The 27575-nt window shown below is 42.4% G+C and overlaps 1 protein-coding gene across 2 annotated transcripts in view; it reads right to left on the bottom strand.

Moving 5' to 3' along the window:
• The window catches only part of CNTN1 (contactin 1), a 279575-nt gene that overhangs the window by 85061 nt on the left and 166939 nt on the right, over positions 1-27575 (bottom strand). For both annotated transcript variants that reach the window (XM_077265109.1, XM_077265110.1), the window contains exons 5-9: positions 20047-20231; positions 14886-14981; positions 3262-3468; positions 2457-2553; positions 648-829 (exon numbers count right to left, since the gene is read on the bottom strand). In XM_077265109.1, coding sequence (XP_077121224.1) covers positions 648-829; positions 2457-2553; positions 3262-3468; positions 14886-14981; positions 20047-20231 — 767 coding nt within the window. The remainder of the gene's footprint in view (positions 1-647; positions 830-2456; positions 2554-3261; positions 3469-14885; positions 14982-20046; positions 20232-27575) is intronic.

The raw sequence follows: 27575 nt of genomic DNA, 5'->3' as shown, positions 1-27575 counted from the left end.
TGTGCTTCACTGTTGCCTGCAGACACTCATTATTAAACCGCTCTCCAGCCCTGCTTTCTGTTCTAACCAAATATTTCACACTTTGACTGATCAGTCCAAAGCACCTGTTGTCATTTTTCGGCACCCAATTTCCCTTGTGTTTGAAATTGTTTCCATGTCGAAAGTATGGTTTTTGGCCAAATTCTTCCATGACGACCACTTATGGCCAACCTTCTCAGAACAGTAAATGGGTGTAGCTGGGTCCCATTGTTGCTGCTAGTTCTAAGTTAATGGCATAGTTCCTAATGTTGCCGATTTCTTAATGTCCTCAGTGCTGAGAAAAACAGGAGGATATTTATGCATCATTCAATATCACCACAGAGGTATCTGATTGGTCCTTATTTTTTTATTTTGTTTGTCCTGTGCACCTTGTTTTAGAATATTGTTTTTTAAACTAAATGAAGAGCACTACTGAACAAAACTTATAGAAATTTAGATAAGTGTAATTTAATACTGTTTATCCATTCTACAAACAAAACAGAAGTAAAGCACTAATTCATCATGCCCAATCCTTGATGGCTGATGCCAGAGAACAGTTGAAATGTCCACATAAAATTAGATCATCGTCATGTTTTATGTGTTATTCAAAATTTTACCCTATATCTTACCATGTACATATACATATGCTTTGTGTGTATCCCTTCCTTTAATGTTTTGTGCCTCACATTCGTAAGTTCCTTCATCTTCAGGTTGAATATTAAATATTCTCAGCACAGCACCCGAGGCACTAACTTCAGCTGTAGCGGGCATTGGTTCATTCACTTTACGCCATTTGATGACTGGCACAGGACTAAAAGGACAAGAAGAAAAATAATTTACTTACTATCCAACACACTTCATAAAAATGGACACAGAATTTACCTAATTAGTCATTATATTTTCCTCACCCCAATCATGAATGTCTGACTCTTTTATTGAAGCACAGATTTATACATACGTGCTCTATGAAAATTGTATATGAAACCAAATGATTTTGTTTTTGGAGTATTTGGAGAAAAACACGCTAAGATGTGTAGTGCATATTGTACTACATAATAATCTACATTCTGTAAATGTTTGGGTAGTATTTTGTATATTCTTTTATTTGAAATAATTGTAGATAAAATTCTAAAACAAATAATCTTTTATAATAAAAAAAATGCTACTTTGTATCATATCTTGGCATAAATGATCAACCTAATTAACAACAAAACTATCTTTGATATCAGTGTGCCCTTAAATGGTTATTCTCAATTTGTCTCTGTGCAGCACACAGCTTTCCAGTCTTCATATTTCCTGGTTTCTGGCAAGGCGGACACTCCTCCTTGAGTGACAGTTCTGGTGAATAGCAGAGATGTAGCAATAGTGGAACTTTATAGCTCAGCACAAGTTCTGCTGTAACACATTCTGCTATCAGTGGTTTGTTCTAAAGTCTACACTGTTATCACTATATTTACAGATAGAAATATTAGGGCATTTGAACAAGCACACGTCTCAGTACAGCAAGAGCAAGTCATGATTAGATCTGCTCTAAATGCTGCCGATTGTGGGGGCTGGTGATTTTACAAGATTTGAAGATTTGTAAGAGCAGCTTGTCAGAAGCTGAGAGTGAGGGGTGGGGAGGTGAGCAGCTAACTGCTGTATATAAACCTGTTGACTGGAGATAGTTAGCTTGTATATTACTAGTTAATGCCTCTCCTAGAATGTAGCAACTGTGCAAACTCAACAAGCACCTGGGCAGGCACTAGGGACCAAGCTCCATGGAAACTAGCTTTACACTATGAAAGATAAAAGGTCTCATTGCAGGAGAATGACAGCAGATAGGAAAAGGACCTCAATTGCACACTTGCTTATTTTAATTTTATTTGATTAATAACTTAAGAATACATTTTTAAAGTAAATAATTTATTTAATATCATACAGTGAAATCTAAGTATCGATGTTAGCCCATCGGATAAAGAGTAAGTAATCAAATGACATAATAATGATCGGATATTGTGATGAGCCCATTTTTCCTCATTACCTTAGAAAATACTATTATTACACATATTCAACAGAATGATCTTCTTGTAAAGTAAACCATAAACACATCTAATACAATATATTTCTAAAACATTGCTCATACTATACAAGGTAAAAACCTAATATCAGAAACTATGTGGAATGCCACAGTATGAAGGTGAGCAGAATATTAAATAAAAATGAATTCAAAGAAGAAAGGGTCAAAATGTGGGATGAGGTGAGGAGACACGGCAAGCTCAAAAATGGAATAGACTACCTAGTCTTGCCAAAAAATGTTGCGTAAAAAGAATATTTAGTGGAAGACGTTCTTTGGAGCAATGCATATAGTAGTTCTGTAGATGGTTACTCTGCCATATAGGAAAAGCTGCAATGGATCTGCTTGTCATTTTCAGTTAACTTGCTAGTACAGCACTTACTTTCCCAATGCAAAACACTCCAATGTCACATTTTGGTCTTTCAAAGCATAAGTATCTGAAAATGCAACTTGAATGTCCGCTGCATAGCGTTTTGAAGCTGAAAAACAATTCCAATGAAATGTCAAGTGTACAAAGCTATTAATGACTCCATCAAATATTTGACTGCTGAAGCAATTGTTAATGGGACACGTGTTTAACTATTTATCCTTCAGAGTAACTGATCCAAACTGATATGTAGATGGACAGATAGAGATATATAGATAGATGGATAAATCAGACAGATAGATAATAGACATATAGATAAACAGATCGATAGATAGATAGATAGACAGATAGATAATAGACAGATAGATAAACAGATCGATAGATAGACAGATAGATGATAGATAGATAGATAGATAGATAGATAGATAGATAGATAGATACATAGAATACCAGTATAAGCCTTTCCATCATTCTGAATCTCAATTATCTATATTTTATGAAATATAATAAAAGTTAAATAGAATACTATATGCTTAAAGAAAACATTTATGATTATGCACTCCTTCCAAGGAGAGCTGATCCTTAGGGTCATGATGCTATAAACATATCTATGCTGCAGAGGAAATGTAGTAAATCAGGGACAGTCAGTAGGGACCGCAGAGGGGCTCCAGTACACAAAAAGGATATAGACCATTTGCTCTGCAATAGCTCATCATACAGCACCCTTTTGAAATGTATTAATTCGGCCCCCTATGTCCATAGTTGGAAGCTATCTATTCAAAAATAGGGTCAATTAAGAAACAAAACTGATAAAACGTACCTTCAGATTGCGGCAAAAGAGATGTATGTCTGCTAAATACACTTTTTGTAATTGAAGGACTGGATACAAAACATGAGTAATTGCCTCTGTCAGACTGTTCTACTTTTGCAATATACAGATTTCCATTTTTCTGCGTAATAAATTTACGTGAATCCATAGTAATGAAGTTTGGAAATTCATTTATAATCCATCTATAATTTAGGTCATCTAAACAAAAGAAAACAAACAAAACTGACAAAGCAAATCAATGATCTGAAATGTTAGCGTAATTGAAAACATTTGTAAAACAAGTCAAATCTATTTAAAGCAAAGATCCCAACTCATCATTGCAAGACCCCAAAAATATTCTGGGAATGGGTGATAAAAAGAGGGGTGGAGATTGTCCCATAATAGGAATACGTTATCATTTCACATCACAGGTGATAAATGCTTGATTGTTGCAGGTCATCACCACTGGGACCCTTGATGATCACCAAGAAGAAGGTCCTCAACCCCACATCCACCAAATTATGGTAATGATCGCAGTAAGTATTGGGGAAAAGACACAAGCTCAAGGGACCATAAATGATAAGAGATTTATGACCTATCCTGTAGATAAGGAGCAGGTGATTTTGTATTTTTTCATTGATGAATTCCAAGAGCTATAATTCTATATTTCAGACAACTCTAGATTTTTGCAAGAGTTGCCATTTTTATTGGTACTATTATAGGCACATAAACTTTATTAATTACGTTTTTCAGTAACAATTTAGGATAATCAAAAGAAATTTAATTTCAACATTGTGTAACACAATGTGCTATGCAGTATGAATATTGCAGTTTGTTCATTTTTTTCTATGGATCATTATAATTATAGCAACACCAAAAACGCATGTAAATATGTACAGTGGGGGGAAATACGTATTTGATCCCTTGCTGATTTTGTAAATTTGCCACTGGCAAAGATATGAACAGTCTATAATTTTAAGGGTAGGTCAATTTTAACATTAAGAGATAGAATATCAAAAATAAAATCCAGAAAATCATTGTATAAATTATATAAATTTATTTGCATTTTCGGGTGAGAAATAAGTATTTGATCCCTCTGGCAAACAAGACTTAATACTTGGTGGCAAAACCCTTGTTGGCAAGCACAGCTGTCAGACATTTTTTGCGGTTGATCATGAGGTTTGCGCACATGTTAGGAGGAATTTTGGTCCACTCCTCTTTGCAGATCATCTCTAAATGATTAAGATTTTGAGGCTGTCACTTGGCAACTCAGAGCTTCAACTCCCTCCATAAGTTTTCTATGGGATTAAGGTTTGGAGACTGGCTAGGCCACTCCATGACCTTAATGTGCTTCTTTTTGAGCCATCCAGGTGTTCATTGGCAAACTTCAGAGGAGCCTGCACATGTACCTTCTTGAGCAGGGTGTCTTTGCGAGCACTGCAGGATTTTAAACCTTTTACGGCTTAATGTGTTACTAATGGTTTTCTTGGTGACTGTGGTCCCAGCTGCCTTGAGATCATTAACAAGTTCCCCCGTGTAGTTTTAGGCTGATCTCTCACCTTCCTCATGATCAACGATACCCGATGAGGTGAGATTTTGCATGGTGCCCCAGGTCGATGTTAATTGACAGTCATTTTGTATTTCTTCCATTTTCTTACTATTGCACCAACAGTTGTCTCCTTCTCACCCAGCATCTTACTTATGGTTTTGTAGTCCATTCCAGCTTTGTGCAGGTCTATGATCTTGTCCCTGACATCCTTAGAAAGCTATTTGGTCTTGCCCATGTTGTAGAGGTTAGATTCTGACTGATTAGTTGAGTCTGTTGTCAGGAGTCTTTTATAAAGGTGACTATGTTAAGACAGCTGTCTTTAATGCAGGGAATGAGTTGATTAGGAGCGTCTAACTGGTCTGTAGGAGCCAGAACTCTTAATGGTTGGTAGGGGATCAAATACTTATTTCTTACTGCAAAATTCAAATAAATTTATATAATGTTTACAATGTGATGTTCTGGATTTTATTTTTATATTCTATCTCTCAATGTTAAAACCCTTAAAATTATAGACTGTCCATGTCTTTGTCAGTGGGCAAACTTACAAAATCAGAACGGGATCAAATACTTATTTTCCCCACAGAATATATACCGTAACTTTCAATACACACAGTGGCTTGCAAAAGTATTCACACTGTTGGCATTTCACCTATTTTGTTGCATTAGAACTTGTGTTTAAATATTTTTATAATCTGATTTGTGTGTGATGCATCAGCACTAAATATATAAGTTGGTGAAGTAAAGTGGGGAAAATATAGGCATAAATTAAATTTATGGGATCAAATAACTAAAAATTGTCATGTGTATATGTATTAACTAGTGATGAGCGAATATACTCGTTGCTCGGGTGATCTCTGTTGTGAATTTGCTTTTTGCTCCCTCTAGTGGTTACTAGTTTTTTGACTCTGGTTTTTCTGTCATTCCTTTTATCCGCACCTGGGTCGTTAGTTAGGGGTGTTGCTATATTAGCTCCCTGGACCTTCAGTTCAATGCCTGGCAACGTAGTTATCAGAGCTAGTCTGCTGTGCTCTTGTCTACTGATCCTGGTTCCAGTTATATCAGCTAAGTCTGCCTTTTGCTTTTTGCTATTTGTTTTGGTTTTGTATTTTTGTCCAGCTTGTTGCAAATCTATATCCTGACCTTTGCTGGAAGCTCTAGGGGGCTGGTGTTCTCCCCCCGGACCGTTAGACGGTTCGGGGGTTCTTGAATTTCCAGTGTGGATTTTGATAGGGTTTTTGTTGACCATATAAGTTACCTTTCTTTATTCTGCTATTAGTTAGCGGGCCTCTCTGTGCTAAACCTGGTTCATTTCTGTGTTTGTCATTTCCTCTTACCTCACCGTCATTATTTGTGGGAGGCTTCTATCCAGCTTTGGGGTCCCCTTCTCTGGAGGCAAGAAAGGTCTTTGTTTTCCTCTACTAGGGGTAGCTAGATTCTCCGGCTGGCGCGTGTCATCTAGAATCAACGTAGGAATGATCCCCGGCTACTTCTAGTGTTGGCGTTAGGAGTAGATATATGGTCAACCCAGTTACCACTGCCCTATGAGCTGGATTTTTGTATTCTGCAGACTTCCACGTTCCTCTGAGACCCTCGCCATTGGGGTCATAACAGTTTGCCAGGCCAGTATTAAATGTTTAATGCATTGCAGAAGAGGGATTATAAGAAAGAAGATTCTGAGTTTTTTTTTTTTTCTTCTTCCCCTTTACCTCAGAGTGGCTATGCTTGCTGCAGACATGAATGTCCAGACCTTGATTACAAGTGTGGACCAGCTGGCTACTCGTGTGCAGGGCATACAAGACTATGTTATCAGAAATCCTAGGTCAGAACCTAAAATACCGATTCCTGAACTGTTTTCCGGAGACAGGTTTAAGTTTAGGAATTTCGTGAATAATTGTAAATTGTTTTTGTCCCTGAGACCCTGTTCATCAGGAGATTCTACTCAGCAAGTGAAAATTGTTATTTCGTTCTTACGGGGCGACCCTCAGGATTGGGCTTTTTCGCTGGCGCCAGGAGATCCGGCATTGGCTGATCTTGATGCGTTTTTTCTGGCGCTCGGTTTACTTTATGAGGAACCCAATCTTGAGATTCAGGCAGAAAAGGCCTTGCTGTCTATGTCTCAGGGGCAGGACGAGGCTGAAGTGTATTGCCAAAAATTTCGGAAATGGTCCGTGCTGACACATTGGAACGAGTGTGCACTGGCCGCTAATTTTAGAAATGGCCTTTCTGAAGCCATTAAGAATGTTATGGTGGGTTTTCCCATTCCCACAGGTCTGAATGATACTATGGCACTGGCTATTCAAATTGACCGGCGGTTGCGGGAGCGCAAAACCGCAAATTCCCTCATGGTGTTGTCTGAACAGACACCTAATTCGGTGCAATGTGATAGAAAAACCGCTAATTCCCTCATGGTGTTGTCTGAACAGACACCTGATTTAATGCAATGTGATAGAATCCTGACTAGAAATGAGCGGAAAATTCATAGACGCCGGAATGGCTTGTGCTACTACTGTGGTGATTCTACACATGTTATCTCAGCATGCTCTAAACGTATAGCTAAGGTTGTTAGTCCTGTCACCGTTGGTAATTTGCAACCTAAATTTATTCTGTCTGTAACTTTGATTTGCTCACTGTCATCTTATCCTGTCATGGCGTTTGTAGATTCAGGTGCTGCCCTGAGTCTCATGGATCTCTCATTTGCTAAGCGCTGTGGATTTACTCTTGAACCATTAGAAAATCCTATTCCTCTTAGGGGTATTGATGCTACACCATTGGCAGCAAATAAACCGCAGTATTGGACTCAGGTTACCATGTGCATGACTCCTGAACACCGCGAGGTGATACGTTTCCTGGTTTTACATAAAATGCATGATTTGGTCGTTTTAGGGCTGCCATGGTTACAGACCCATAATCCAGTCCTGGACTGGAAGGCTATGTCAGTCTCAAGTTGGGGCTGTCGTGGTATTCATGAGGATTCCCTGCCTGTGTCTATTGCTTCTTCTACGCCTTCGGAAGTTCCGGAGTATTTGTCTGATTATCAGGATGTCTTCAGTGAGTCTGAGTTCAGTGCACTGCCTCCTCATAGGGACTGTGACTGTGCTATAGATTTGATCCCAGGCAGTAAATTTCCTAAGGGAAGACTGTTTAATCTGTCGGTACCTGAACATACCGCTATGCGTTCATATATCAAGGAGTCTCTGGAAAAAGGACATATTCGTCCGTCTTCTTCCCCTCTTGGTGCGGGATTCTTTTTTGTGGCAAAAAAGGACGGATCTTTGAGACCTTGTATTGATTATCGGCTTTTAAATAAGATCACTGTCAAATTTCAGTATCCTTTACCGCTGTTGTCTGACTTGTTTGCCCGGATTAAGGGTGCCAAGTGGTTCACCAAGATAGACCTTCGTGGTGCGTACAACCTTGTGCGCATTAAGCAAGGTGATGAATGGAAAACCGCATTCAATACGCCCGAAGGTCATTTTGAGTACTTGGTGATGCCTTTTGGGCTCTCCAATGCGCCTTCAGTTTTTCAGTCCTTTATGCATGACATTTTCCGGAAGTATCTGGATAAATTTTTGATTGTTTATCTGGATGATATTTTGGTTTTTTCTGATAATTGGGATTCGCATGTGGAGCAGGTCAGGTTGGTCTTTAAAATTTTGCGTGAAAATTCTTTGTTTGTCAAGGGCTCTAAGTGTCTCTTTGGTGTACAGAAGGTTCCCTTTTTGGGGTTCATTTTTTCCCCTTCTGCTGTGGAGATGGACCCAGTCAAGGTCCGAGCTATTCTTGATTGGACTCAGCCCTCGTCAGTTAAGAGTCTTCAGAAGTTCTTGGGCTTCGCTAACTTCTACCGTCGTTTTATCGCTAATTTTTCTAGCATTGTGAAACCTTTGACGGATATGACCAAGAAGGGCTCCGATGTAGCTAACTGGGCTCCTGCTGCCGTGGAGGCTTTCCAGGAGTTGAAACGCCGGTTTACTTCGGCGCCTGTTTTGTGCCAGCCTGACGTCTCACTTCCCTTTCAGGTTGAGGTGGATGCTTCGGAAATTGGGGCAGGGGCCGTTTTGTCGCAGAGAGGCCCTGGTTGCTCTGTTATGAAACCTTGTGCATTTTTCTCTAGGAAGTTTTCGCCTGCCGAGCGAAATTATGATGTGGGCAATCGGGAGTTGTTGGCCATGAAATGGGCATTTGAGGAGTGGCGTCATTGGCTCGAGGGTGCTAAGCATCGTGTGGTGGTCTTGACTGATCACAAAAATCTGATGTATCTCGAGTCTGCTAAACGCCTTAATCCGAGACAGGCCCGCTGGTCATTGTTTTTCTCCCGCTTTGATTTTGTTGTCTCGTATTTACCAGGTTCAAAGAATGTGAAGGCCGATGCTCTTTCTAGGAGCTTTGTGCCTGATGCTCCTGGAGTCGCTGATCCTGTTGGTATTCTTAAAGATGGAGTTATCTTGTCAGCCATTTCTCCGGATCTGCGACGTGTGTTGCAGAGATTTCAGGCTGGTAGACCTGAGTCTTGTCCACCTGACAGACTGTTTGTCCCGGATAAGTGGACCAGCAGAGTCATTTCCGAGGTTCATTCCTCGGTGTTGGCAGGTCACCCGGGAATTTTTGGCACCAGAGATCTGGTGGCCAGGTCCTTTTGGTGGCCTTCCTTGTCAAGGGATGTGCGGTCATTTGTGCAGTCCTGTGGGACTTGTGCTCGAGCTAAGCCTTGCTGTTCTCGTGCTAGCGGTTTGCTCTTGCCCTTGCCTGTCCCGAAGAGACCTTGGACACATATCTCCATGGATTTCATTTCTGATCTTCCGCTATCTCAGGGCATGTCCGTTATCTGGGTGATATGTGATCGCTTCTCCAAGATGGTCCATTTGGTTCCTTTGCCTAAGCTGCCTTCCTCTTCCGATCTGGTTCCTGTGTTTTTCCAGAACGTGGTTCGTTTGCACGGCATCCCTGAGAATATTGTGTCAGACAGAGGATCCCAGTTCGTTTCCAGGTTCTGGCGATCCTTTTGTAGTAGGATGGGCATTGATTTGTCGTTTTCGTCTGCTTTCCATCCTCAGACTAATGGACAGACGGAGCGAACCAACCAGACTTTGGAGGCTTATTTGAGGTGTTTTGTCTCTGCTGATCAGGACGATTGGGTGACATTCTTGCCGTTGGCTGAGTTTGCCCTTAATAATCAGGCTAGTTCCGCCACCTTGGTTTCGCCTTTTTTCTGCAACTCTGGTTTCCATCCTCGCTTTTCTTCGGGTCAGGTGGAGCCTTCTGACTGTCCTGGGGTGGATTCTGTGGTGGATAGGTTGCAGCAGATCTGGAATCATGTGGTGGACAACTTGAAGTTGTCACAGGAGAAGGCTCAGCGCTTTGCCAACCGCCGCCGCGGTGTGGGTCCCCGACTACGCGTTGGGGATTTGGTGTGGCTTTCTTCCCGCTTTGTTCCTATGAAGGTCTCCTCTCCCAAATTTAAACCTCGTTTTATTGGGCCTTACAAGATATTGGAAATCCTTAATCCTGTATCTTTTCGTCTGGATCTTCCTGTGTCGTTTGCTATTCACAATGTATTTCATAGGTCCTTGTTGCGGCGGTACATTGTGCCTGTAGTTCTTTCTGCTGAGCCTCCTGCTCCGGTGTTGGTTGAGGGCGAGTTGGAGTACGTGGTGGAGAAGATCTTGGATTCTCGCCTCTCCAGGCGGAGGCTTCAGTACCTGGTCAAGTGGAAGGGCTATGGTCAGGAGGATAATTCCTGGGTGGTCGCCGCGGATGTTCATGCGGCCGATTTAGTTCGTGCCTTTCATGCCGCTCATCCTGATCGCCCTGGTGGTCGTGGTGAGGGTTCGGTGACCCCTCACTAAGGGGGGGGTACTGTTGTGAATTTGCTTTTTGCTCCCTCTAGTGGTTACTAGTTTTTTGACTCTGGTTTTTCTGTCATTCCTTTTATCCGCACCTGGGTCGTTAGTTAGGGGTGTTGCTATATTAGCTCCCTGGACCTTCAGTTCAATGCCTGGCAACGTAGTTATCAGAGCTAGTCTGCTGTGCTCTTGTCTACTGATCCTGGTTCCAGTTATATCAGCTAAGTCTGCCTTTTGCTTTTTGCTATTTGTTTTGGTTTTGTATTTTTGTCCAGCTTGTTGCAAATCTATATCCTGACCTTTGCTGGAAGCTCTAGGGGGCTGGTGTTCTCCCCCCGGACCGTTAGACGGTTCGGGGGTTCTTGAATTTCCAGTGTGGATTTTGATAGGGTTTTTGTTGACCATATAAGTTACCTTTCTTTATTCTGCTATTAGTTAGCGGGCCTCTCTGTGCTAAACCTGGTTCATTTCTGTGTTTGTCATTTCCTCTTACCTCACCGTCATTATTTGTGGGGGGCTTCTATCCAGCTTTGGGGTCCCCTTCTCTGGAGGCAAGAAAGGTCTTTGTTTTCCTCTACTAGGGGTAGCTAGATTCTCCGGCTGGCGCGTGTCATCTAGAATCAACGTAGGAATGATCCCCGGCTACTTCTAGTGTTGGCGTTAGGAGTAGATATATGGTCAACCCAGTTACCACTGCCCTATGAGCTGGATTTTTGTATTCTGCAGACTTCCACGTTCCTCTGAGACCCTCACCATTGGGGTCATAACAGATCTCCAAGTATTTATGACTGCTCAGAGATTTAGTTTTCCTTGCCTCAGCTGGATGATTTATGGCTGTTAGCCAGCCTGAGTACATGTGGGGGTTGCCTGGTTGCTAGGGAATCCCCACATGTAATCAAGCTGTCTAGTAGCCGCAAATCATCTAGCTGTGGCAAGGAAAACTAAATGTCCGAGCAGTCATAAATACTCAGACACCACCCAAGTGTGCTCGGGAAAACCCGAGCAACAAGTATACTCGCTCATCACTAGTATTAACCTCTTTTGCAATTAATCCCCTAAAAAATTCTGGTGCAAGGAATTTCCTTCATAAGTCACATGATTAGTGAAAGGAAGTCCAACTGTGTGCAATCTAAATGACACATGGTCTATCAGTATAAACTGCACACATCTTTTCTGCAACACCATTAAGCTAGAGGCACCACTAATCAAACAACACCATGAAGACCAAAGAGATCTCCAAACAAGTGAGGAACAAAGCTGTTGAGAAGTACAAGTCAGGCTTGGAGAGGGCCACCCATCAAAAATCTCAACCTGTTCAAGGAGGGCTTTAATCAGAGAGGGAGCACATTTGTGCATACGACCACAATAACCCGTACACTCCTTAGAGGTGGCCTTTAAGGAAGAGTGGGCATAATAAAGTCTTAACTTACACAAAAAAAACTGTAAGGTACATTTTGAGTTTTCCAAAATACATGTGGGAGACTCTCCAAATGTATGGAGAAAAGTGCTGTGGTCAGATGAGATCAAAATTGAACTTCTTGGCCACCAAGGTAAGCGATATGTCTGGGGCCAAACCACCACAGCCCATCACCTCAAGAACACCATCCCCACACTGAAACATGGTGGTGGTGGCATCATGCCGTGGGAATGTTTTTCAGCAGCAGGTTCAGGGAAAATAGTCTGAGTTGAGGGGAAGAAATACAGGGATATCTTTTTTAGCAAAACTTGTTTCAGTCTGTCAGTGAATTGAGACTGACTGACTGACTTTATGGTGGTAAACAGTTATGCACACTGAAGATTTCAGTTATTTTGTCCTATTTGTTTGCTTCACAATGAAAAGAAAACCAAATGTTCACAGTTGTAGGCATGTTCTTTACATGAACTGATGAAAACCCTCAAAAAAAGTGAAATTCCAGGTTGTGAGGTGGCAAAACATGAAAAATGCCAAGGAGGGGTGAATACATTCGCAAGCCACTGTGCGCAACAATTTCAGAAAGAATATAGTTCATATTTTATGTGTCAGGCTTTCTCTATGAGGACATTTATGTTTTGTGCTACAGCAGAACGGTGTTTCAGTTCCTGTGAAATCAGTACTGCCTAGAACTCGGCATAACCTTTATGGTTTCCAGCCTCTTAGATGAGTGCCAAGGTTTCATCTTCAAAGGCTGGCACACTGCTGGAAGTGAGCAGATAATCGTCTCTCAACAGATATACCTTATCTGTGTTAAAGGCAGTGCAATGACAAGGAATACTGCAAGGCAAATCCAACTGTACTATAATGCACTTTCACATGTTTTAACAATTGGCACAGAATTATCTGGCATTTTACATGGCACATTATAATGGCATTGTAGTACTATAAATGAAGATTTACAGATTTAGATTTTTAGAGACAGTTATGAAAAGAAAGGAATAATCTGCTTTGTTCAATAATTTAAAATTTCATTTTGCTATATATTTGGAGGTAGTGTGTACATTAATTTTACACTCTGTGCCCCCCGCAAGGTATTAAAAGACCTTCAGGGGGCATTTTTACATACTAATACAGTCTTTTTATTGATGATTTCCCCTTTAACTGGGATTGATATATTAGCCCCAGTTACAGGGAAAATTCAGTCTAATGTCTGCATAGCTGACTGGGTTTTCTAAGACTCGACAACTTACGCTCTTTCTATACACTCAGTGGTTACATACATGATCACTGGCTCATGGAGCAATGCTGGCACGTTCTATAATGTATACACAGCACTAGTTTAGCACTGCGCATATAGTAATCAGAAAGGCAAATATGGAAATAAACTGTATTTAACAGTCAGCTCCTCATTCCCTTAGCTGCGCAATCTCATGCAAGCAGCTTACTCTGCATTGACGTTTATAGTCTATTGGTGGTCTGGAACTGGTTAATGTACACTCAGAAATTTAGGCTCTATATCTTAGTGTACCGTAATAGATCTTTCACATAGGAGAATGGATGCTTACTGTACCTTTATATGCCTCTGATATCATAGAGACATACTGTAGAAAGGTTCTTTGTAGGATCCAAACAAAACAAATCAGACAGAGAAAGACTTGCAGGAAATGATGTCTTATCCTTCCGTACTCCCGATTTCAAATTATTTGCAACCATTACACTGTTAGATGTGATGATTCAACCCACATACCAATTTGCATGCTACTTCAAGTTAATTGCTATTTTTTAAAGACACTTGAAGAAAAATTCATACATACATTTATAGCTTAGCAAGGACCTATATAAAAAAGTGAAACAGCACACTATAAATGCCTTTCGGGTGCACAGGCCTTAATTGCAATCCATCCACTATGCATAAATCCAAAAAGAAGAAAAAAGAAAAAATAAGGCAGCACTCCTTTTCTTCAAGTGAAAATCTGTGTTTTAATTCAGACCCACATGGCAGGCCTAGAGATTTTACAAGCAAAATTATAAATGATAAATATTACATCCCGAGAGCCCTCCAACATGTTACATGACACGAGTCAGGAAACATCTGCACAGTGCAGTTGTGTGCAAATAGTGCCTGAATTTTCTTAGCCAAAACTAGACGTGAATCTTAAAAATAAAGTATTAGGCCAAGGCACATAATAATGCAGATCTGGGAAGATTACCATTTTTAGCGAGAAGGACAGGATAAGATTCCCTACAGAGATCAAGTTAGTTTTTGAAAAGGCACATTCCTAAGAAAATTAGGTAAGGTAAAATCTTTTTTAAAGGGAATATCTGGGATTTTGTGAAAAACTAAAACTGTGCCTAAGCACTAACAGACAGTTAGGTGCTACCTCCTGCCTGTTGTGCCCGGCGCCGTTCAGCAAAGGCAAAAAGCAGTCACCGACAACTCCTGTTGGGGATTCAGCTGTCTCTGCACCATCACAACGACAGAGTGACAGTTTCTTTTCGGTTCCACTCTGTTGACGGGGCGGACTTTGATTTCATTCTGATTTGCAGCTAGATTCCCGATGCCTAACTGGGGGGGACTGTCAATCAGAATTATGTGGGAAGTCAAGCCACGTTGCCAGAGCAGGGCAGAAATAAGCTGCCACTCTGTCGGCGTGACATCAGCAGAGGCAGCTGAATCTCCGGCAGGAGTGGTCTGTGACTGCTATGTGTGGACCATGAATGGCGTCGGGAACAACAGGCAGGTAGGTAACAACTTCCTGCTTGTTAGTGCTTAGGCACATTTATTTTTCACAAAGTCTCAGATATCCCCTTTAACTGCACGGATCATCACCTGGAAAGTGGGGAGGAGGGTCACAGATCAGCATTACTCCAGTTCCTTCCTTCACTTTCACTGCTGGGCGCTCTTCTACTGGAAATGGATCTAAGTCTGTGTGTAAAAAAATAAAAAATAAAGAATAATTCCATTTTATTCAAGAACACAGAAAATTTAGCTTTAACAAAAATAGATACATTGTATATAATTTTTAAAAATATTGGAACAGTTTAACTTTCTGCAACAATAGTGCCAAATTTACGCACTGCTCCATGATATAAGTGGCATAGCTAATCAAAATGTTTATCGTCTTAATACATTGCAATCACCATATTACAAAGCCCTGTGTACTTACGATTGCTCATGTTTCCTTTCTACCCAGCTAATTATTCTGTTTTCCATTAAGTCTATGAAATCACATGATTAAAAGCTGACTAGCTGAATCCTTCTAATCTCTATGTATCCTTTTATCTATATTTTTCCTGCATGAGTCATGAGTCACTGCAAAAGTCCCTGGGAGAGGGGAGGAGGGAGCAGCTTGGTCAGGAGTTAAAGAGGAGATGAAAAATTGCAGGTATAGGATACTTCCTATTTTTATATACAGAAGAAAAAAGAGAAGAAATAGCTGGGTAGAAAAGAAAAATGAGCAATTGTAAGAACACAATGGTACATAATATGATGATTGCAATATAGTGAGAGGATAAAAACTTTGATGGGAGGAGTGCTTCTTTAAGTGGCATAAACAATACAAAGTTACCGTAAACCATAGTATTCGAGCATTTACTGAGAAGTAGGTATTTAATCTCAATGGCGGATACCTGCCAATATAAAAGACTACGCATAGTCTATGCTACAAATATCTGAAGTTAAAAGGAACCTGTCACCCCCAAGATCAAAGATGAGCTAAGCCCACCAGCATCAGGGGCTTATCTACAGGATTCTGGAATGCTGTAGATAAGCCCCCGATGTATCCTGAAAGATGAAAAAAAGAGGTTAGATTATACTCACCCAGGGGCGGTCCCGCTGCGGTCCGGTCCGATGGGCGTCGCGGTCCGGTCCTGGGCCTACCATCTTCTTACGATGACGTCCTCTTCTTGTAGTCATGCTGTGACTCCAGCGCAGCCATACTTTGTCTGCCCTGTTGAGGGCAGAACAAAAACTGCAGTGGGCAGGCGCCAGGAAAGGTCAGAGAGGCCCGGTGCCTGCGCACTGCAGTACTTTGCTCTGCCCTAAACAGGGCAGACAAAGTATGCCTGCGCCGGAGCAGCAGCATGAAGACAAGAAGAGGACGTCATCGTAAGAAGATGGGAGGCCCTGGACCTGACCGCGACGCCCACTGCAGCGGGACCGCCTCTGGGTGAGTATAATCTAACCTCTTTTTCTCATCTTTCAGGATACATTAGGGGCTTATCTACATCATTACAGAATGCTGGAGATAAGCCTCTGATGCTGGTGGGCTTAGCTCACTTTCGATTTTGGGGGTGACAGGTTCCCTTCAATAAGCATCTCTTATTGAGTAATGTTACTAGTGTTAAGGTACCTTCACACGAAGCGACGCTGCAGCGATAGCGACAACGATGCCGATCGCTGCAGCGTCGCTGTTTGGTCGCTGGAGAGCTGTCACACAGACCGCTCTCCAGCGACCAACGATGCCGAGGTCCCCGGGTAACCAGGGTAAACATCGGGTTGCTAAGCGCAGGGCCGCGCTTAGTAACCCGATGTTTACCCTGGTTACCAGCGTAAAAGTAAAAAAAAAAAACAGTACATGCTCACCTGCGCGTCCCCCGGCGTCTGCTTCCTGACACTGACTGAGCTCCGGCCCTAACAGCACAGCGGTGACGTCACCGCTGTGCTTTCACTTTCACTTTAGGGCCGGAGCTCAGTCAGTGTCAGGAAGCAGACGCTGGGGGACGCGCAGGTGAGTATGTAGTGTTTATTTTACTTTTACGCTGGTAACCAGGGTAAACATCGGGTTACTAAGCGCGGCCCTGCGCTTGGTAACCTGATGTTTACCCTGGTTACCAGTGTAAAACATCGCTGGTATCGTTGCTTTTGCTTTCAAACACAACGATACACGGCGATCGGACGACCAAATAAAGTTCTGGACTTTATTCAGCGACCAGCGACATCACAGCAGGATCCTGATCGCTGCTGCGTGTCAAACTAAACGATATCGCTAGCGAGGACGCTGCAACGTCACGGATCGCTAGCGATATCGTTACAAAGTCGTTTCGTGTCAAGGTACCTTTAGATCCAGAGCAGTCTGTTTGCACATGCAAACACCCAATATTTATCTTGTGCAAAGCAAGCAAGGAGCAATGAAGGTTCTTTTTCACCATATGACCACTGGGAACCCTAACAATCACAAAACAGAGCTTCAGTGAGTAACACAACTGATCTACTTGACTAGAGCAGTGATGCAGTTCTCTGCACAGTGCAGGATTAGGGTGGCACTGTGTACTGAAGCTGCTGCATACCTTGCCTTGTCGGGATCCTTATTGGTCCCAGCAAGCAATTACATGGAGCAGACTCTGTAAACACAGTAAAAAAATGTGTTTGCTTCCCAGAAAAAGTTGGTGTAAGACATGTTATTGCTTGCCCGATGTCAGAAAGCCTTGGTTGGAAGGGAGCGCATTACTTATCTAAAGTCCAATCAGTCTCTGGAGATTTAGTTTTTGAGGATACATGAGCAACACCTCTTCCACTCACATTTATCTATCTAAAGAACTGTTGGTAAAGTACCGCTCACTCTCTGGCTGAAAACCGAGATCTCAGAGCCCATTGCTGTTGGAATTGTATGAGCACCTAAGATCAACCCTCAAAGTGACCCCTCAGGCTGAAAACCGAGATCTCGAAGCTTGATACTGTTGGCATTGTATGAGTCCCTAAGGTCAATCCTCAAAGTGACCCCTCGGGCTGAAAACCAAGATCTCAGAGCCAATTGCTATTGGGATTGTATGAGTCCATAAGGTCAATCCTCAAAGTGACCCCTCAGGCTGAAAACCGAGATCTCGGAGCTTGTTACTGTTGGCATTGTATGAGCACCTAAGGTTAATCCTCAAAGTGACCCCTCTGGCTGAAAACCAAGATCTCAGAGCCCGTTGCTGTTGGCATTGTATGAGTCCCTAAGTTCAATCCTCAAAGTGACCTTTCTGGCTGAAAACCGAGATCTCAGAGCCCGTTACTGTTGGCATTGTATGAGTCCCTAAGGTCAATCCTCAAAGTGACCCCTCTGACCAAAAACCGAGATCCCGGAGCTTGATACTGTTGGTATTGCACGAGTCCCTAAGGTCAATTATCAAAGTGACCCCTCTGGCTGAAAACCGAGATCTCGGAGCTTGTTACTGTTTGCATTATATGAGTCCCTAAGGTCAATCCTCAAAGTGACCCATCTGGCTGAAAACTGAAATCTCAGACCCCGTTACTGTAGGCATTGTAGGAGTCCCAAAAGTCAATCCTCAAAGAGACCCCTCTTTTAGAATCATTTCATATTTAATCCTTTCTTTCTTTACCAATTGACCAATTATTTGTTGGCTATTATGTTCAGCCATATAAGAACAATACTGTGACAAATAAAAGGCTCAGTAAATATCTGGACATATGAAAAAATGAAATCTATAAGAAGTCAAATTGAGAGCATGTTTGCTTCAGACCAGTGACTCCTTAATAGACTGGGACATTGTGGTTTATCCCTGTTCTATGGCACGCAGTGCATGTTCTATAATTCCAAAGCAAAGTGCCATTTCCATGGCAACAATCATCCAGGAGCACTGCCAATAATTTCATTCTGTAATATATTTCATATATTCCTTAAACCTTAAAAGGAATAAGAGCAGGAGGCCTCAATCATTTTCTAGTACACGGAAGTCCCTCCTGTTCCTTCTTTCTGCCCAAGTGTTTTGTGCATGCTATAATAAAATTCACTGCCCTTTCCATCAATTGCTGAAGAAAATGTGGAGATCAATATTCCATGTTAAAAAACACAATGGATTCTAATTATTGATGAGCGAGTATACTCGTTGCTCGGGTTTTCCTGAGGATGCTCGGGTGGTCTCTGAGTGTTTTGGCACGCTCGGAGATTTCGTTTTTGTCGATGCAGCTGCATCATTTGTGGCTGCTGGACAGCCTGAATACATGTGGGAGTTGCCTGTTTGTTAGGGAATCTTCACATGTATTCAGACTGTCTAGCAGCCGCAAATCATGCAGCTGCGTCGACAAAAAATAAATCTCCGAGCACTCCAAATTAGTCGGGGGACACCTTAGCATACTCGCTCATCACTAATTCTAATGTATTTCTTTATTAAAGGGAACCTGTCTGCTTAATTCTTCGTAGTCAACCAAAGATACTGCTGTATTGTCAGTGTGTCACAACTCCATTGCTATTAATCTGGTGTTGATATGTATTACCATTCTTGTGAAATTTGCATTTCATATGTATACAAATTTGTCTGCAAGTGCACTGGTGGGCATATAAGTGCACTTTCTGTCCATGTCTTCCCTGCTGTCCACGCTGCCACTGAGCACTGCGCACTGTCTGACCACGGGAAATCCTGTACACTGAAGATTGCAGCGTTAGCTCTTTCTTATACAAGCAGACCTGGATGCCGTCGAGATGTGTCTGTCGGACATAGCACATGTAGAAGACTCACATGATACACTAGAGCCTGTCTGCATTTTCAATCAACCAACGGTGGACGGTGCCAGGCAGGGAGAACAATTGTGGTAAAATTGACTGCAAGTGCGCAGGAGAGGCCCACTTGCAGCCAAAATTAAAGATAAAATAAAGTTTTCTCAACAATGCGAGCCACAGATCCAGACTAAAGAGGTATCATTGGGAGTGTGGCGCACTGACCTATACAGCAATACCTTGACAACATAAAATTAAGCTGACAGATTCCCTATAAACCATTAACTAATATTACTAAATGACAAAAAAGAATGGACTTAAAATAAGCGTTTTCCTGAGCTTAGCGGCAGTATGCTATTTTAGGAAAGGGAAATAAGTGGCTGCCAAGTATGTACAACTTTATGAATATTATAATATAAAATAATAAAAAAAGGACACAAAAGATTTTTTTTTAAGTATTGGTATTGACAAGAATAAAAAGAGATATTTAATGACTGCAAAATAAAAACCTCTGTAATTATATCCATTAAAGGCACACAGTTATTTACTTACATCCAAAGTTTAGGCTGGCTTCAATACTCTTCACTATTCCATAATCATTAGAAACTATGCAAATATATTTCCCCGAATCTTTTGATTTTTGTGGATTGTTGATAACAAGGTTTCCACCTATCATGCTGTATTTTGTACTGTATTGTGGATTTAGAAAATCAATTTCCCAGTTGTTGTATCGCCATCTAAAATAAATAATGCAAACAAATATAGTAAAAATGTACAGCAGTATGTGTAACTGCATAAAAAAAGACAAACTTATGCATATACAGTAGGTAAAATCAGTAAATTGCATTCTACAGTGGGTGCGGAAAGTATTCAGACCCTTTTAAATTTTTCACTCTTTATTTCTTTGCAGCCATTTGGTAAATTCAAAAAAGTTAATTTTTTTCACATTAAAGAAGTTGTCCACTACAATAATTTTTTTTTTTCATAAATCTTGCTATTATGTGCCACTGAAAACATCCACTGTGTTTATTTTAGCAATATTACCTTTTATCATGCTGTAGCAGCACATCTTCAGTGCTGGATCGAGCTCTCATGGGGTTAATGGACAACTTCCTTTCTCCTGAGTTATTGTGCTCTAATACTACAAGTTCCATGATGCACTGCCCTGGCCTCTAAGCCGGAATCTAGCACACCCACTCCAAAACACACCCAAACCCCTCCCTCCTCTCCCTCCTCTAGCTTCAAAAAGATTTGTGATGTCATTTCTGTCCAACCTCCTCTTTTACATTTGTCCAACCCACACTCCATTACACACAGATAGATGGATAGATGGATAGATAGATAGATAGATAGATAGATAGATAGATAGATAGATAGATAGATAGATAGATATGTATCTATATATCTATGTCTATTTCCATAGATCTGTCCATATCCATGTTTCTAAACCCCTTCACCGCTTGGATCTTTTTTCGTTTATCGCTCCCCTTCTTTCCAGAGCCATAATTTTTCCGTCTATATGGCCATGTGGGGGCTTATCTTTTGCGGGACAAGTTCTTCTTTTGAACGACACCATTGGTTTTACCATGTCGTGTAACAGAAAAATGTGAAAAAAATTCAAAGTGCGATGAAATTGCAAAAAAAGTGCAATCCCACACTTGTTTTTTGCTTGGCTTTTTGGGAGCCGCAGACTTGTTGTGCACATGCTGCGGAAAAAGCCGCACCGAAACGCAGCTTTTTTTTCCCGCAGCATGTCACTTCTTTTGTGCCGAACTGCAGCGTTTCTGCACCCTTAGACTTTCATTGAGTCGGGCACATCCGCAGCAAAACCGCAGATGTAAAAAAGATCTGCAGTTTAGATGCGGATGTGGGTCCGAGAAACGCTGCAGTTCGGGAGGAGGGAAGTGTGTGGGCGGTGACTGTGTGCATGTATGTGTGTGGGGGGCGGGGTCTGTGGGCTGTTCGGATGTGTGCGGGCTGTTCGGATGTGTGCGGCGCTGTGCGGGACTGTTCAGGTGTGTGCGGGGTCTGCCGGCTGTTCGGATGTGTGCGGGTGTGTGCGGGACTGTTCGGATGTGTGCGGCGCTGTGTGGAACTGTTTGGGTGTGTGCGGGACTGTTCGGGTGTGTGCAAGGCTGTGCGGGGGGTCTTTTGGGGTGTGTGTGCAGGCATTATCCGATGGGACTAAAAGTACGTAGCATCCAATCTGCAGCTAATTCGGATGTAATTCAGACAGTGGACACGCAACCTACACTATCCATACATCTATCAATAGATATATCTATCCAGATATATCTATAGATAGATATATGAATAGATAGATGTATGCATCTATAGATCTATTGTCGAAGCCGGGATTTTCTCTCACTCGATCCAACCTCAGGTATCTCTATTCATAGGCACCTAGAACTGGGAAGAACTAAATCAGAGAGACAGACACGTGTTGTCTTTCCAAGATAATAATGTATCCGCCTTTATTCTCAGTGAGTCCATCTTTTATACCCCAAAAATGGGAAAAACAAGTTACATAATAGTTTGGCACAGATGAGTGTCTCATACAATAAGTTGTCAAAAACATCCTGGGCTACAAGATAGATGAGGTGAAAGAATGCGGGGAGTTGTTGTGCATGTCTGGAGTTTTATGGGATGCTGGCTGAAACTTAACATTTTTGGGTGGTTTCGACCAAATTAAGATGTCCTTGATATTTCTGGGAATCAGTGACCAATGGTATGTATGATATCCGGGAAATGGTACTAGATTCAAGCCAGATGATAACATTGTGCAAGACTTGTTTTTAAGCTATTTTTTAGATTTTATTAAAGTGAAGATTAACTATTTCTTAGACAAATGCAACAACTATAACTTCTTTAACAATTCCCCTTTTTTATCATCTGGTCTACCTTGCCCTAGCTGATCCCTTCCTATGTTAGACCTGCAAGATAGCCCTACTTCACAAGATACACGGCTTTTCCTATGTATATCATGGGATACCAGTCCTGCTGCGCATCCATTCAGACTATAGTTGATACCAGGCCTACCTTTCCCTTTTCAACCCTATCTTCTATAGGAACCACTATATAAGGGGATACAGATATATATAAAAATGGTAATAATAAACATTGTTAATATATTAAAATATATATGAGTGAATATAAATTTTATATTCTATATGTAGATCTGTCTATCCATTTCATCTATCATCTATAAGTCTATCTGTGTGTAATTGAGTGTGGGTTGGACAAATGTAAAAGAGGAGGTTGGACAATAATGACATCACAAATCTTTCTTTTTTGTTCAATAATACATCTTTATTTAGCTTTCAAAAACTGCATCAAAAACGCATGAAAACCGCACAAAAAACTGCATCAAAACCGCACCAAGAACTGCATCAAAAACTGCTTCAAAACCGCACCAAAAACTGCATCAAAACCGCACCAAAAGCTACATCAAAACTGCACCAAAAACTGCATCAAAACCGCAGCAAATACTGCATCAAGACTGCACCAAAAAACGCATCAAAACTGCACCAAAAACTGCATCAAAACTTCACCAAAAACTGCATAAAAAAGCATCAAAAACCTGAATCAAAGCCACGCAAAAACCGCACCACATACTGCAGCAAAAACTGAATCAAAACCACGCCAAAAATACACCAAAAACCGCACCAAGAACTGCATCAAAACCGCACAAAAAACCTGCATCAAAACTGCGCAAAAGCCGTGAAACAACCGTGAAAAAATGCATAAAAAATGCAGCTGCGTTTTCTGCAAGGAGATGCAGATTTTGTGCAATAAATTCTGCACCCAAATCTGCAATGTGTGCACACAGCATAAAACTGACCTACTATTATGATTCTCCAGGTGATTACGAGTTCATAGACACCAAACATGTTTAGGTTATTTTTTATCTAAGTGGCGAAAAAAAAATTCCAAGCTTTGGTAAAAAAAAAATAATAATTGCACCATTTTCCGATACGCGTAGCGTCTATATTTTCTGAGATATCGGGTTGGGTGAGGGCTAATTTTTTGCGTGCTGAGCTGGCATTTTTAATGATACCACTTTCGTGCAGATACGTTTTTTTTGATCGCCCGTTATTGCATTTTAATGCAATGTCGCCGTGACCAAAAAAAATATAATTTTGGCTTTTGATTTTTTTTCTCGCAATGCAGTTTAGCGATCATGTAAATTTTTTTTTTTGTATTGAAAACAGCTGACATGTTGCGGCTTTGAAGTGGGCTCACCTCCAAAGCCCACCTCAAAGCGGGGGATACTGCCAGCTGACGTACTATTCCGTCAGCTGGCAGTAAGGGGTTAATGAACAATATGTTTCAGTTAAAAAACTAAAAAAAAATGGCGTGGGCTGCCAGGCAATTTTCTGCGCCAGAGGGGGAAAGCCGACGGCCAATATTTGTAGCCAGGGAAGGGGGTAATACCCATGGCCCCTCCGAGACTATGAATATCAGCCCGCAGCTGTCTGCGTAGCGTTTACTGGCTATTAAAATAGGGGGACCCCCCCCAAAAAAAAAAAATGAAGTGGGGTCCCCCTGTATTTTATAGCCAGAAAGGCTACGCAGACAGCTGCGGGCTGATATTCATAGCTAAGAGAGGGGCCATGGATATTGGCCCCCCCGGCTACAAATACCAGCCCGCCGCCGCCCCAGAAATGGCGCATCTGTCAGATGCGCCAATTCCGGCACTTAGCCCCTCTCTTCCCACTCCCGAGTAGCGGTGGGATATGGGGTAATAAGGGGTTAATGTCACCTTGCTATTGTAAGGTGACATTAAGCCGGGTTAATAATGGAGAGGCGTCAATATGATGCCTATCTATTATTAATCCTATAGTAGTGAAAGAGTTAAAAAAAAATAAAAGACACAGCTAGAAAAAAGTATTTTAATATTCTTAATTTAACCATACTTACCATACTTCAGCGCCTGCAAAAAACGTAAAATAATAAACTGTATTCTCACTTTCCACGGTAGTCCAATTAATAACGAGTGTCCCACGACGATCTTCCCTATAGAACAGTGACATCGGGTGATGTCACTGCTCTATAGGACCCCCAGTGACACACTGACAGGAGACAATGGCTCCTGCAGTTCATCACTGAGAGGTTACTATAGTTCACTGGTCTCACTTTATGGCATTTGCTGCGTGGGAACTTTCTCACACAGCAATGCCAAAAGTGAGACTAGGGACTATTTTCTCACAGGGGCGTAGGAATACATTGTGGGGAATACATTGTGGAAGGATACCTTCCATCATTGTATTCCTGGAGCCCCTAGAGAGCGGACGCATCAGCTGATGCTGCTGTTCTCCACGGAAGATCGTTGTGGGACACTCGTTTTAATTGGATATCTGCGTATCAGGGAGTATAGTGTTTGTTTATTATTTTAATATTTTTTACAGATGACACTGGCTTCGGGGATCAAAGTGACAAGTGATGGTGAGTATTTAATCTATGTTATATGTACTGTATCTCTATATGTATGTTGTATGTATGTACTGTATGTATGTACTGTATGTATGTACTGTATGTGGCATGCTGCATGTTGCATGTCTTCGCATGTTGCATGTCGTCGCATGTTGCATGTCGCATGTTGCATGTCGCATGCTGCATGTCATCGCACGTCGCATGTTGCATGTCACATGTCGCATGTTGTCACATGTTGCATGCTGCATGTCACATGTTTTCACATGTCGCATGTCGTTGCATGTCACCGCATGTCGCATGCTGCATGTCATGTTGTATGTTGCATGTCGCATGCTGCATGTCATCGCATGTCGCATGTCGTATGCTGCATGTCGCATGTCATCACATGTCGCATGTCACATGGTGCATGTCGCATGCCGCATGTAATTGCATGCTGCATGTCGCATGCTGCATGTCGTCGCATGTTGCATGCTGCATGTAATCGCATGTTGCATGTCGTATGTTGCATGCCGCATGTTGTATGTTGTCACATGTTGCATGCCGCATGTCACATGTTGTCACATGTCGCCACATGTTGCATGTCGCATGTCATCACATGTCACATGTTGCATATCATCACATGTTGCATGTCGTATGTGGCATGTCGTATGTTGCATGTCGCATGGTGCATGTCGCATGCTGCATGTCGCATGTCATCGCATGTTGCATGTTACATGTTGTCACATGTTGCATGTCGTCACATGTCGCATGTTGTCACATGTCGCATGTTGTCACATGTTGCATGTCACATGGTGTATGTTGTATGTTGTATGTCTGTATGTACTGTGTATGTGTGTATGTGTTTTTTTTTACATTCAACACATTAGCCGGATGATGGGACTACTATTGTCCCATCATTGGCTAATGTGTCACTCACTGTCACTGTAGCAGGCAGAGAAGGGACTTGTAGTCCCATCGGACGATGCATGCACACAGAGACACACACACACCAATGACCACCCCCCGCAGCAGACCCCAGCATGGCCAGCAGACCCACCGCACACACCCGCAGACCCCAGCACCGCCTGCACATCCCGGCACCGGCATGCAGACTTACGGCACCAGCACGCAGACCCCCGGCGCCCGCACATCCCGGCGCCAGCACGCAGACCCCCGGCGCCCACACATCCCGGCGCTGGCACGCAGACCCCGGCGCTGGCACGCAGACCCCCGGCGCCTGCACATTCTGGCGCCGGCACGCAGACCCCCGACGCCCGCACATCCCTGCCTAGCCCCGCCCGCCCCAGCACAGCCCCGCCCGCCCCCAGCACAGCCCTGCAGCCCCCAGCACCGCCCACAGCCCAGTCACTCTTAATGAGTGACCTCTGACTGTGAGGCTGGGTCACGCCTGCTGCTGACGTCATGTCAATTTCCAGAGTCTGGAAATTGACGTGACATCGGCGGAGATTAGCGATGGCTGCAGCCTGGGGGTCACGTGACCCGGACTCAGCCGCCAGCATAGCGTCGCTCACAGGCGAAAACGGCAACGGAAGCTATTTACACAATTCATTAGGGGCCCCGGGGGGATACATTGGGGGGGTTAATTGAAAGTAGTGGACAACCCCTTTAATGTACACTCTGCACCCCATCTTGACTGAAAAAAACAGAAATGTAGAAATTTTTGCAAATTTATTAAAAAAGAAAAACTGAAATATCACATGGTCATAAGTATTCAGACCTTTTGCTCAGACACTCATATTTAAGTCACATGCTGTCCATTTCCTTGTGATCCGCTTTGAGATCCTTCATTGGTGTCCAGCTGTGTTTAATTAAACTGATAGGACTTGATTTGGAAAGGCACACACCTGTCTATATAAGACCTGACAGCTCACAGTGCATATCAGACCAAATGAGAATCATGATGTTAAAGGACCACCATAAGTCTTCCTAGACCTAGCCGTCCAGCCAAACTGAGCAATCCTGGGAGAAGAGCCCTGGTGAGAGAGGTAAAGAAGAACCCCAAGATCACTGGCTGAGCTCCAGAGATGCAGTAGGGAGATGGGAGAAAGTTCGACAAAGTCAACTATCACTGCAGCCCTCCCCCAGTCAGGCCTTTACGGAAGAGTGGCCAGACGGAAGCCTCTCCTCAGTGCAAGACATATGAAAGCCCGCACAGAGTTTGCTAAAAAAAAACACATGAAGGACTCCCAGACTATGAGAAATAAGATTCTCTGGTCTGATGAGACGAAGATAGACCTTTTTGGTGATAATTCTAAGCGGTATGTGTGGAGAAAATCAGGCACTGCTCATCACCTGCCCAATACAATCCCAACAGTGAAACATGGTGGTGGCAGCATCATGTTATGGGGGTGTTTTTCAGCTGCAGGGACAGGACGACTGGTTGTCATTGAAGGAAATATGAATGCAGCCAAGTACAGAGATATCCTGGATGAAAACTTCTTCCAGAGTGCTCTGGACCTCAGACTTGGCCGAAGGTTCACCTTCCAACAAGACAATGACCCTAAGCACACAGCTAAAATAACAAATGAGTGGCTTTAGAACAACTCTGTGACCATTCTTGACTGGCCCAGCCAGAGCCCTGACCTAAACCCAATTGAGCATCTCTGTAGAGACCTGAAAATGGCTTTTCACAACGTTCACCATCTAAC

The sequence above is a fragment of the Ranitomeya variabilis genome, chromosome 5, assembly GCF_051348905.1.
Source record: "Ranitomeya variabilis isolate aRanVar5 chromosome 5, aRanVar5.hap1, whole genome shotgun sequence".
Taxonomy (NCBI): Eukaryota; Metazoa; Chordata; class Amphibia; order Anura; family Dendrobatidae; genus Ranitomeya; species Ranitomeya variabilis.
This window is presented reverse-complemented; position numbering and strand designations above follow the sequence as displayed.